At 40.1% G+C, this 13,338-nt stretch overlaps 2 protein-coding genes across 3 annotated transcripts; one reads left to right on the top strand and one right to left on the bottom strand.

The window, feature by feature from the left end:
- Positions 1–1,264: 1,264 nt before the first annotated feature.
- Positions 1,265–7,832, top strand: zbtb47a (zinc finger and BTB domain containing 47a). 2 transcript variants are annotated; one of them, XM_082174386.1, is made up of 6 exons: positions 1,265–1,777; positions 3,888–5,159; positions 5,456–5,603; positions 5,720–5,835; positions 6,801–6,945; positions 7,024–7,832. In XM_082174386.1, exons 1-6 carry the CDS (start codon positions 1,775–1,777, stop codon positions 7,428–7,430), a joined length of 2,091 nt encoding a protein of 696 aa, XP_082030512.1. In that variant the 5' UTR covers positions 1,265–1,774; the 3' UTR covers positions 7,431–7,832. The 2 variants fall into 2 exon arrangements, with proteins under 2 accessions (XP_082030512.1, XP_082030511.1); XM_082174385.1 differs by having other exon boundaries at positions 1,267–1,780.
- On the bottom strand, positions 7,816–12,644 carry klhl40a (kelch-like family member 40a). The gene is made up of 6 exons (XM_082174387.1): positions 11,451–12,644; positions 10,975–11,135; positions 10,333–10,440; positions 10,046–10,231; positions 9,810–9,959; positions 7,816–9,694 (listed from the first exon to the last, which is right to left on the bottom strand). The coding sequence occupies exons 1-6, from the start codon at positions 12,564–12,566 to the stop codon at positions 9,583–9,585; spliced, it is 1,833 nt and encodes a 610-aa protein (XP_082030513.1). The 5' UTR covers positions 12,567–12,644; the 3' UTR covers positions 7,816–9,582.
- Between the last annotated feature and the right edge of the window lie 694 nt (positions 12,645–13,338).

Here is a 13,338-nt window from a genome sequence, read left to right as displayed (position 1 = left end):
TTTAAAATTACAGAGAGATCTCCAATACATAAACAAAATGTTTTATTTTATTGTAAGCAAATGAGCCAACAGGAGGCAGTGACTCCTGAGGATTTCATTGAAATGAATGCACTCCCATGGGGAGGGCTGGAAACCAAGCCTAGAATCACATCATGTTAATTAGGTAGATATAAATATTAATGAAAGCATGAAACCCCCTCTTATAACAAAAGCCTCAACTACTTCACAAATGGACTGTTTAAAGACTATGGCATTATAATTAAATTCTCATTACTCATTATTACAACTATAAACATCTTTGTTTGAGAGGCTTATTATTAGATGCCCTATAGCCTACTGACATCAGTTTGTATAGTCCCTATGATTTATGGATATTTGTGAATTAGCCTAAGCTTACTCATAAAGTGCGAAAATCACTAAGATTTACAACCTTCCTCCTACACCATGTTGTTGAGGACATTTTTGGTGTCTAATGATTCTAATCTTTTTTGATAATTTAATGCTTAATGGGTTACAGCAGCAGAGCCAGTGTTACGACTTGTTCACAAGAGTCAGAACAGAAGCGGAAGTCGTAATAGGAGAATAGTCGTGCATGGGAGAATGCATTAAATATATATTTGTATTTAAAAAATAGAGAGAGGTTGATAACGGCAGTCAGAAGAGAGAAACAGATTCCAACTTTACTACCACGTCTACAGCCGCTGAATTAGAAACCATAACATATAGCCTGCGGCCTGCCCTACATATCTGTTGTGTAGATATAGAAATAACCTCACAGCAGCGACAGCTAAAAATTATTCTTTTTAATTAAAAAAAAAAAATGTTGGGGGGTAATTTGATGCAAAGGTAATATTATACTACGTATAGTGTTATAAATTAACATAAAAAAATATAAAAAACTTAATGTAGGATTTACGATGCCGATACCGCTCAAATTCGTCATCACAGTCTTTGAAAAGGGTCCTCTGAGTCCAGTGGGCTTCTGGCAGTTTAAAATGAATTTTTTGTCAGTTGGAGATTTAACAGTCTTGGCTCATTTCATATGAACATTCAGTCAATGTAAGTCTATGGGAAAACCGTCGGATAAGTACAGGTCTGAGGCGAGTTTGGTGGCTGTTTAACAGCTTTACCGAAGAAGAAGGAGAATTTTAAAAAGTAGATCAGTTTGTGATTTGTCAAGCCAACATAATAACAATCAAAACATGAAAAGTAACATTCTTTTAAAGAAACCACAGCTGTCAGTCAGTGCAACGATGATTTCGATAAAGGCGTCTAACAGAAACGGTGTTCTAGCGACACCTCGTGGCCAGAGTGGCGCTCTGCAGCTGTTCCACGCTGCCTGTCTGTCTGCGGTGAACCGGTTAACTCCGCTGTGGACTCGCTGACCCCGCTGCCATGGGCTCTGCTGCTGTGACTGCGCAGCTGGCGCCAGGTGCTCAAGGGAACCGTTTGAAGACGTTCAAAAATGCGTTCTTTCCATTTGTAATTACAATTTGCGTCGAAAGATGCCGACTGTATATTTCCCTCCTTTAATCACGTCCCTGTCGCTTTAAAGATCCAGACAAAACGACCCATATGATTTTCGACCTCCAATCACCATCACTCCCTGGTTGAGAGTGCGAGCCCTCTGCGTGCGACATGGCGAAAAAGGACAGATTTCTAAACAGAAAAGCACAGTGGGGATATGAATGACAGCTGTTTTCATGAAAACGATGCACTGAAATGCTAAGGAGGGGAGACGGTACTCCTTCGAGGCAGAAAGCACTGAATCACCATGGTTGTAAGACCCTTTTTCTGTTTATTACCTGCATATCTCTGAGGTTTCGTAGGCCTGTGCAATCTGACATGCATCAGTCACATCTGAATGACGAAGTGCTTGTCATACAGATGTGCTGATGTCATGCAGTTTCCACATCTGGGGAGATCCTCGACAACTTATTGCGACTTTTTGATAAGATGCTGATGTAGAAAAAACTGATCTAATTTTAATGCATAATAAAGTAGCCGGTCCAGCTCATGACTTAGAACAATACTGCAACTTAAATTAGCAATGTTGACTGTTTGCAATAATGTTGATATATCAAGTAGTAAGATACTGGTAGAACCAGTCAGATCTTAAAATAAAAATATATAATATAAAATCAGCTTTACATTATAAGGAAAAATATCAAACTTGACATCATAAAATAAAAAATTAATTAAAAAAAATCTTTGTATAATATTTCATATTCCACTACTTACTGTGTGGATAATTGGATTTTATTATGGCAGCTGGAAAGCCTATATATCATTTAGATACTCTAAACATAACATATATAATATTTCCTTGTGAGGGACCATCTTTATTAAATGTAAAAGCAGCTTTACATGTTATTTCATATCTTTAAAAATCATCTTAATATAATATAATCATATTTTGGATATCTGCACTGCTTACCTGGATAATTGGATGATTATAATATGACAGTTGGAAAGCCTGTATATCATTTAGATACTATAAACATAACATATATAATATTGTAATATAATATTTAAAAATCATCATAATATAATAATATGTTGGGTATCTTCACTGCTTACCTGGATAATTGGATGATTATTGATTAGCCTATATTAAAGGGATACTTCACCTCTGGAAAGATGAATGTGTATTTAAAATAGGTCATTTATGTAGAAGAAATGTGAAATTATTTTTGAATTTGGAGCTTTCTAGACTGAGAAAAGCCAGAAAATGTATTTTTGGCTTATGTGGATGAAAGACAACAACTCCCAGAATGCACTTGCTTCGCTGCCCTAGGAGGCCACTCCCAAGCCACGCCTACCGGTAAGAGAGCGCAGTTGAAAACAACAAGGTTAGGCTACTAGCGAGTCTCCGTGATGAGTTTGCCCTGGATTTCGAGATCGCCCAAAATGTCCGGGATTCGGCTTTTGCGTTCTACAGTCGCCATTCATCATGTTTACTGTGGCGAGCAGGACGAGGCTGAGGGGCGCGGGAGAACGGCGCGAGGCCGGTGGCGTGATTACTGAGACGCGCCGGTCTCGCATCTCTCACGGAGGAGCGGGAATTTTCTTAGCAATGTTAAAACGCACATCAACCGATCACTTGTTTAGCGTTCATGTAAACACTACATTCAGATTCACCAATCGGAATGAATTCAGTTAGATTGAAACAAAAGGTGTGCATGTAAACAATGAATGGCGACTGCAGAAAGCAAAAGCCGAATCCCGGACATTTTGGACGATCTTGACGGCTGGACATGTCCAGGAAAAAGAGGATGGTAACCCCTACTACTCAGCTTTCTCCTACTACTCAGCTTTCTCCACAGAACAAGAGCCTGTTAACTTAGCTTCCAAAGAAAGACGGCTGAAACTATGTGTACATTCTGTGAGTGAGATCCCACCCTCTATGGGCGGGTTGAAAACATGCGGGACAGCCCCTACTACTGGCTGTAGTCTTTAGCCTCTGGCCAGAAAATCCTCCGATGACGCAATATGACGATTTTTGCGTCATCGGAAGATTTTTTCCAGATAAAAAATACATAAATCTCTCATCTCAGGGGGATATGAGGGTGGAAAGCACGGTAATTCGAAAATACTACAGTTTTTCTACTAATACAAAGCTTAATGCTAAATCCTGAAGTATCCCTTTAAGACACTCTACACACACACACACACACACACACATATAATGTGTTTAATAGAAATAGTTTTACATTATTAGAAGAATTATAATTAAAAAAAAATGTATAATAATATCATATGCTTAACATCTGCCTTTAAAATGACAATTACACCTGCCTGTTGTTTGATTGCAATGTAAATCAATATCTACTATTTAAAATGTCAAATTGATGTGCGTCTCGATTAAATCTGATGCTCTGTTGTAGCTTATAGTGGAGAAAACTGCTGAGCACCCATCTGCAGAGTTCTCCCTCGTTGAGGATGAGGCCCTTCACTGCACCTTCTTGATGGACAGGCTGAACAAGCAACGTCTGTTCCAACCAGATCTATGTGACGTGGACATCATCCTCCTGCACCATCAGACCTCTTTCCAGTTCCAGGCCCACAAGGGTGTCCTAGCAGCCTACAGCCCCTTCTTCCACTCACTCTTTGCGTCGAGTAAGGAGCTGCGGCATGTGGAGCTCTCTCTGGAGGCCCTCCAGCCTCAAGGCCTGCAGCAAATCCTCAACTTCATCTACACATCCAAGCTGCTGGTCTCCAGCTGCAATGCCCAGGACGTGCTCAAAGCTGCCACGGTGCTCCAGATGAGCAACATTGCCACTTCTTGCAGTGAACTCATTACTAGAGGCTCGCTGGAAATCAGTCCCGGTGTGGACCAAGCCAAACAGGAAGTAAGGGCTCAGAGCTGGAGCAACAGCACCTCAGTAAACTCCAACTTTCACATGGAGATCAAGCAAGAGAAGGACCCCACCTGTGCCAGAATCTACGGAGGGAAAAGTGAAGAGAACTCATATACTGTTCAAGTTGGCGAAGGGCGCCAAGTGCAAGTAGGCGCTTGTAAAGTAGAAGGGAAGGAAACAAGAAACCTGAAGGACTCGGAAGAACTTGGTTCATTTAACGGAGAGCAAATAATTGTAGAGTTGAATCTGAACAACCAGACCCTTAATGTGTCCAAAGGTTTAGAGGGCAACGCAGCAGCTCAGTCACCCTCAGCACAACAGCTTCCTGGAAAAGGAAGGAGGAGCGATGACACTGTTGAGGAATCAAGAGACAATGTGGCCTTGGAGGAGGAGGAAGAGGAAGGTGAACAAAGTGAAGATGATGATGATGATGTGAGACTTGACGGCACCAGTGAGGAGGAAGGTGACCATGCATTACCTGTATTCATATCTGAAAGACCACTACGACAAACCCGGGACTCTGCTGATGCTTTAGCGATGGTCTCCAAGAGAAGCCGCGGGAGGCAAGGGACGGCTCAGGTTGGGAGCGGGGAGGAGCGTCTGGACCAGGATAGCTTGAAGTTTCAGAGCTTCACCTGTGTGAGGTGCCCCAAGACGTTCAACAACCGCTGGTACCTGGAGAAACACATGAACGTGACGCATAACCGCATGCATATCTGTGACAAGTGTGGAAAACGCTTCTTTCTGGAGAGTGAGCTACTGCTGCATCAGCAGACCGACTGTGAGAAGAGCATACAGGTGGGCGCTTTTGTCTGGATCTACAGTATTTAGGAACTGATCATTGTGGTCATTGGATGTCAATCATTGGATGGTTGTGGTTTGCTATTGCTGTGATCTCATTTGAGTGACAGGATGTCCCGCCCTCGTTTACAAGGACACATAAATTAAAAACGTGCACTGATAAATAATTTATTATAAACACTAAACGCTATATTCCATAAAAACAAGAATTGTCAATTATGATTTCATGGTGACTTTAATGCAATGGACATGATTTTATTGTTTTTTTACTGTTGTTTGTCTCATTTTTGTAGTGTCTAACATGTGGAAAAGCTTTCAGGAAGCTCTGGTCACTTCATGAGCACAATAAGATTGTCCATGGCTATGCTGAGAAGAAGTACACTTGTGAGATCTGTGAGAAGAAATTCTACACAATGGCTCATGTACGCAAACACATGGTCGGTGAGTGGTGTTAGTGCCATTTTCACTTTCAAATCTTTACTCGCAGTCTCTCTCATACTCTAAACAGAAAGCTTTGACTGTCTGACTCATTTCTTACTTGTTTTACATGTCTTTAGCCCACACACAAGAAATGCCATTTACCTGTGAGACATGTGGCAAGTCCTTTAAAAGAAGCATGTCTCTGAAGGTCCACTCTCTCCAACATTCAGGGGAGAAGCCTTTCCAGTGTGAGGTATGAAAACAATAAGCAATAAAGTAGGACAAGCTGTGACTATTTTCATTATTGTCATTCTTTCACTATAAGATTAAGCAAATTTCCTTTCTAGTGTTTTTCTAGTTTTAGTATTTTACTTAACAAATTTGCCTATCAGCAAACAGTCAATATTTGATATGGAAATGAAAGGGATATTACAATGAATATTAGAACAAAAGTTAATATGACGTATGAAAAAAAAAAAAAAACGGAAAAAAAAACATGAAACCCTTTTTGCTAAATCAAAAGTACTTCTAATGGATAGAGTGCCCGATGTATGTAAACAATAGGACATGGTAAAAAATATAGTTTTTCACATTAATCGAAATCTTCATTTGAACATTTCCAACATAAAATCTTAAAATCACAAGATTCATTTTTACTCTATTATTTGAAAATGTATCAGACAAAGTTCATATTTTTAATCAATATGTTCATAATTTGTATAATTAGAAGCTACCCTGTATTATTGTTTCCTGCACTGATTTTCAGCTGCGGTGAAGCGCCTTCAGTGACATAAATCATGTTTTACAGGGGTTATATACAGTATGTTAGTTAGCAGCAGAAATTGGCAAAAAAAGTAACGAGTCAGTTCTTTTAATAAATAGGTCTAGAAAAGAAGAGTTACTGATTTTAATCGGTCTGAAAGACTGTTCTGTATTATTTACAGCATTAGCAGAATGAAATTAAAATAAAATATAAAATGTTCTGAATCAGCTAATCTATAATGATACCTAGTAAACAATAAAAGAAAGTTATTCTATGGTTTCTGCACAGTGATAATAAACTATAACCAGGTGAACATGTTTTTGCATCATAACATTGCGTATTTTAGCACATCTGAATTGACCAATCGGCATCCAGGACCAGAACTGTCTAATATGGATAATATCAATTATAAATTTTTGGCCATGTTTTAAATTAGTCCACTCCTTTTCCTTTAGGTCTGCAGTGAGCGTTTTCAGTATAAGTACCAGCTGCGCTCTCACATGAGCATCCACATCGGACACAAGCAGTTCATGTGTCAGTGGTGTGGGAAGGACTTCAGTATGAAACAGTACTTTGATGAACACATGAAGACGCACACAGGTGAGACGCTCTTACACATGTACAGCACTTTGAAATCTTTTATACAGTCAGTCTAAGAGGCCTGCTGTTTCTTTTTAGGAGAGAAACCGTATATATGTGAGATCTGTGGGAAGAGCTTCACGAGTCGACCCAATATGAAGCGGCATCGGCGTACACACACGGGAGAGAAGCCTTACCCCTGTGATGCGTGTGGCCAGCGTTTCCGCTTCTCCAACATGCTGAAAGCTCACCGAGACAAGTGTTCCCAGGTCAGGAATCCTCCACTGCTGGACTCCTCCGCTGTAACCAGTCAAACGGAAGCTGCCGCAAACCAAGAACTGCCGGTCGGGATGGAAACACTGAGAGATATCAGCCCACATCTGCATGGCGTAGTCTCTTTTCCATCATCTGTTCTCCACTCAGTGGACGGGGGTCCGTCACATTCTCAGCTGCGTTCCCTTACACCACTCTACTCAGTTGGAAGGACAGACTCCAGGAATCTGTAACTACTGCTCTGTATTAGCATATTGTTTCTTTGTGATGCAGAGGTACTTTGTATGTAGCAAAGAGCCTGGGATTTCATGTTAGCCTTTGTTTGTTTGCATATGTCATTTTCTCTGATGTCTGATGTAAAAACATTTTAATATCCCTTCCATTCCCATCTCAAATGTTGACAGAGTTATCTGTGCTATGAAAAACCCTAGTTAGGCAAAAAGTATTAAGTAAAATACTAAAACTGCAGGGCTCGACATTAACGCTTGTCCGGGACAAATGGATTTTTTGAAACTGGTTCCTTTAAAGGTGCAGATATTACAATATGCAGATTTAAATATATCAAAGCTGATTGAACACTGATGATAATATTGCTTCAGAATAAATTATATTTACTACAAAAAAAAAAAAAAAAATCTGGACAAGCAACTTTTTTACACGGACAAGTACATGAAAAGGCTTAATGTCGAGCCCTAAAACTATTACCCAGATGTATCATACTAAATGTAATACATATAGGCTTTTATGTACAGTATATTTACAGAATAATACATAGACAAAAGCATATTCGGTTTATATAGCTTTCAGTTTACATTTTATTAGTCTTTGATGCTTTATTTTACGTCAGAGTTTGTCCATAAGTACTATTTGTATTTGTGGTGATGATCTGCTATATTTACATAGAGGTATATGGAGAATTCATGAGTAAATAATGCAGGTCATGTCGGTGGTGGAAATGTGTAGATTCTGGCACTTTATTTTACTAGCTTGTTGGTGTGAAGGGTTTCATAAGGATTTGTTTAGTCTTTACATTTTGTGATAGTTTTATCATTTATGTTCATTGTTTTCAGAAGCATTAATAATAATAACTGTAATTTGTATGTTGTTAGCTTGTAAAGCTGATACATTTATGAGTCAGTGAATTTATGGCTCTTTTGTTTTTGTTACAAAACCTCAAAAAACCTTGAGGTTTTGTGTTTTTGGTTGAATGTTTTTGGGCTGAACTTGAGCTGTTATTGTAGGTCATAAAAAGTGCTCCTTTAACTGGTGAATTATTAGAGATTGTATTATATTATTAATGGAAGAAAAAAAATCAGTTATTCTCCTCTATTTAATATACATCCACTTCTCACAGTCTCATGCAGACTCTAATGTCTTCTGAATTAAAAAAATATATATTTTTAATTGTTTTTAACTGGTCATTTTGCACTTTTAGGCAGGAATCTTATAGTCTCAGATCTTTAAATGTTTTTACACAGCAGTAATTTTGGTATTTTTCATGAGTTGGCTATTACAATCTTATGTCTGCAGTGTTTTAATTTCTGCTGATGTAACTATGAATATTTTGGTCTATGTTCCAAAACCAGGGAGGTGTTCAGATCTCTTCATTCCAGAGTGTTTGTGTTTGCATCAGCTGTCTATTACTCATGAGGAAAAAACTTGGGGATCCACCATGAACGTCAATAGCAGTATCAACAAAAGAGAGAAAAAAAAAAAAGAAGAAGAAGAAAAAAGGATGGCATACATAATATAAAATAATAACACTTGTAATCCTTCACCTTAACTTTTTTTTAATTTTCATTTGGCTTTGGACATTTACTACAGACACAACTGTGTTTTATTGTTAGTGTTTTAATTTAGTTTGGTCATTGTCTACTACAGGATATTAGGTTATTGTTCAGTCATTACCATTTATTTCTCTCTCTTTTAAATATAAGAACATTGCACTTGGTCATAATTGCAAAATGTTATGTTGTTGTCTAAAATAACATATAATAGAATGATAGAAATCAATGTACATGGACATTTAAATAAGGTCAAATTATTCAACATTTAGTTACCCAATATGACTAAAAAAATTGATGGTCTTGTGTTTGTCTCCATCCTTTTCTTAAAACAGTAGAATCTCTTTAGACTATTTGCATCATACTAAGATCTTCTGTACACTGACCCAGCGAAATTCATAACTCCGACTTGGGTATAAAACATTGATCTATTACTGACACAGTATATAGGCTACCTTAAGATCTACCACAAACAAACTATATTAACATTAAGCAAGCTAGGTCTGTGCTGTTCATTATGATTCAGTGGTATGTACTGTATGTATTGCTCATTTATGAAAATGTGGGCGGCATTATTTTGTCTATAGATGACAACTGTAGATCACAGCTTTGTGAGTCTCAAGGTGTTCAAACGCACCCCAAGCACTGTGGCTCCTGCAGCATAACGGATCTCCCTTAGGATCCCATTCCAGCAGTTCTCCTCCTCGTCAAACCTGTCAGGAAAATCACAAGTTCAAACCTCATGTCTCAACTTTAGTTTCAAATATGACCAAGCTTCCTCAGCTCAATAAATCTCATTAAACCAGTTTCTTTAACCTAAATACTCACTTCCATATGTCGTTCATTTCAGTGGGCTCCATCTTTTCGGTGGTCTCTTTGGGCATCATAGCAAAACCCCCCACAGCATATAAGCAGCCGCCCAGTTCGACCAGGTTAAGAGAGCTCCTCTCCTGAGGGAACTCCACAAACTCCGACCAGCTAAGCGGGAGACACACAAGTGAGCAACTTATAATGTCTCATGAGCTTGCAATGTACACATAAAATGATAAAGGAGTGGCACGTACGAGTTGCTGGCGATGTCGTAGACTTCCACACTGCTAGTCAGGCCGCTATCAGTAACTCCAGTCACCACATAGATTTTGTTTTTGTGTACAGCGGTGCCGAACAGCGAGCGGGCAGTTTTCATGGGTGCCAAATCCTTCCATTCAAACTTAGTGGGGTCATAGACACAGACTCTCTTCAAGCATTTCCTGAATGATCACATTTCAAGTAATGCGGTTATGAAAACCGAGGACAACCTGGCATAGGCTATGTGTTTGTAAATTAGGTTAAAATCAGGTTCTTCACTCACTTGCTCTCGGTTTTTCCACCTATCACATAGACCAGCCCTTTGTGTGAAACGATTCCATGTCCATAAACTGCATACGGAAGAGGGTCCGACTCTCCCCATTTGAATGACCTGTGTGATAATGAAATTATTAATGAAAACAAATCAGAATTCAACCATATCAAACAACATCATATTGACCAGGGCTCAGCCTGATCTACCAGAGTGACATGTGAGGGGGAAAACCTGTGTTCTCTTTACTTATCAATTTCATACCATTAGGCTTATGGTGAGCTATAAAATGAGGATAAACATGAAGAAAGACATGGTTGTGCGGTATAGCCAACACATAAACAGAATATATTTTTAATATATTATAGTAAGTAAAAGCAGCCTAATGGCTGTATTGAAGTAATTTCTGAAATCTGACAAATGCTGCATCCATGGGCAGCATCCGAGGTAGGAAGGCAACTAATTAAATATTCTAATTATTAAATTAGCTATTACCAAAGATATCTCATTAGACTGTTGCTGCCTCAGACTGTCCTGAAACTGTCTGAAATCAGTTTCGGGATATACCTTTTTGCGCAAACACTGACTGCAATACCTGATCAGTCAGCGAGGCAACAAGTCAGCTGCATGTTGCGATCTCCTGATGCTACTCACTGTCTGTCGTAGATCATTACAGAATCTAGTGCACGTGCTCCCTCCTTCAGCTCTTTTCCTCCCACCAGATAGATGGAGTTCTCAGCCTCAGCCAGACCGAACAGACAGCGAGGGTTTGGTAGTGAGGGCATCCCCAACCATTCAGAGCTCATGGGATCAAACTGTGGGGTAAACAAGAGCTCAGATTGAAAGATAATAATCCAAAAGCACTGTTCCTTTCTCATACTTATATAATTGTTTGATTCCTTCAACACAATCCCTTCAGAGGTTTCATTGGAAAAACATGAGGAAAATGTGTCATGCGGGCATTATTAAAAACATGACACATGAGGTTCAAAGCTTTAACAGCTGTTCTGAAGCAAAATAGACCCTGAGGGTCATTCTCACAAATGTATTTTTGGAAGGTGATGCTTTGAGTCATTGATTTGTAAGGCAAACACATAAAGCAACATTCCCAAAACATGCCTGTGTGTTACCTGCAGAAAGTACGAATTGAACGGCTGTTCTTTGTTCTCCTCATTGTACATCAGACCTCCAGCGACGAAGATCTGATTTTCCTTTGTGACAAGACTGCAGTGGTTCTTAGGGATCTCGGTGGATGAAGACGCCATATAGCACTCGTTTGCACCAATGTCATACGCCATTGTTCCTGCATCGCTAATCATCAATATAAGGTCTGTTTGAAACATTCCAAAACGTGGGTTGTCATTTAGGATCCCCGGCAGCAAACCCTCCTCATCCTCATCTTCAGAATCCTCCGCCGCGCCTTCCTTCCTGTGCGATGACCTTTTGACCCTATGTAGCAGTCCTTTCTGTGCATCCTTGATAAGCTGGAGCTCCTTCTTGAGCTCCTGGTCCATCCTGATCAATTTGTGCCCCTCGACTTTCTCTTGAAAGTAACTCGTCGGCATAAGACGGAAACGTACGCAGTGTAGAAGTTCTGGCAGGTCTTTCAGTCTCTCACTCGTGTCATACTCCACCCAGTCCATGAGAGATTCAAACACTGCCTCTTCTCGTTCAACATTCAGGGAGTCACATGTGATGATAGCCGCCAACTCACTGGGACCCAGCTGATGGAAGTCTTGGTCCCGAATGATGAGGGGATACCGGTCGCAGATGAAGTCCCGTGCCTCCATGGCCAAACGTGGACAGTCCAGCAACAATCCCAGTCTAAAGATGGCCAGACAGTTACTGAGAACAAGCTTCTGCTGCAGAAACGACACACACACGCTGAAGATTGACGGAATCTGGTACATGTTGGCCGCCATAAAAATGTCTTGGACATTCTGCTCAGTCAGGTTGATATCCGAGGTGTACATGTACCTCAGGATCATTCCCATGATCCCAGGTTCGATGTCTTTTAGAACAATCTCCCGCTTTTTGCTCTCTTCTAGGTCTGACAGGAACATGGCTTTGAAGTAAGGGCTGCTAGCGGCTAGCACTAGCCGATGGCAAGGAAACTCTTTGTCTCTGATCTTCAGAACACAGTCCACAAACTTGTTAGCATCTAGGAGATCACAGAGCCCATCTTGTAGGAGCGTTTGCTGGTACATCCGCGGCTCTGTCACTGGGTCCACTGACATGGAGGCCATCTTGTTATGGTTTGATGTGATTTCAGTAGGAGGGAGGGGTGTCCTAGTCCTCTCCCACTGCAGAACTGAACTGACTGTATTAACACCGTTACTCTAAAAGAGAAATGGCGGAGGATGTGCCTCTTTGGTGTGGCCTCCTTCCTCAGCTGTCACAAGTTATCAGCTACTGTCTGTCCATCTATATATAGAAATGTGCAAATGAACCACACTTAGGGCCTGAAATTCAACCTGTCCCTCCCTTCCCCCCGCCACACAGATCATGCCAACAGCTGACATGCTGCTCACTGGGACTACTGAGTTGTAGATCTTATGCAAAAGGACAGGAAGATGTGAAAATGTAATGTTATTGAGAAATGTGGCCAATTTGAAAAGAAGAGTTACAGAGAAAAACAAAAGATGGAAATCAGACCAGATTTAAAAGGAGACAAACCGAAGTTTGCCTGCCTGTTGCTTTGAGAGATAATGTCCACCTGGTGGAGCCCTCTAGTGGAGCTCCTCGCGACCGTGGGCTCCTGCATCCTATAGCATCAATTCAGAGAAACTAGCAATGCCTATTTTTTTATTTGCAACATTTATGATTGGTTTTATTATTTTTACAGAACAGTAGAGAAGTGACAGGAAATAACATGGAGAGAGAGAGAGAGAGAGAGAGAGAGAGAGAGAGAGGGAAACAGGACATGTCCCAGGCTATACTTGAACCTGGGTCCTTATGAGCACAATAGCACTTTCTTTATCTGTCATAGTTCCAACAGAATTTATTAAGTTATTGATG

This window comes from Leuciscus leuciscus, assembly GCF_965113295.1.
Source record: "Leuciscus leuciscus genome assembly, chromosome: 6".
NCBI classification, from domain to species: Eukaryota; Metazoa; Chordata; class Actinopteri; order Cypriniformes; family Leuciscidae; genus Leuciscus; species Leuciscus leuciscus.
The sequence above is the reverse complement of the archived record's forward strand: the minus strand, read 5'-3'. Positions and strand labels throughout refer to the sequence as shown.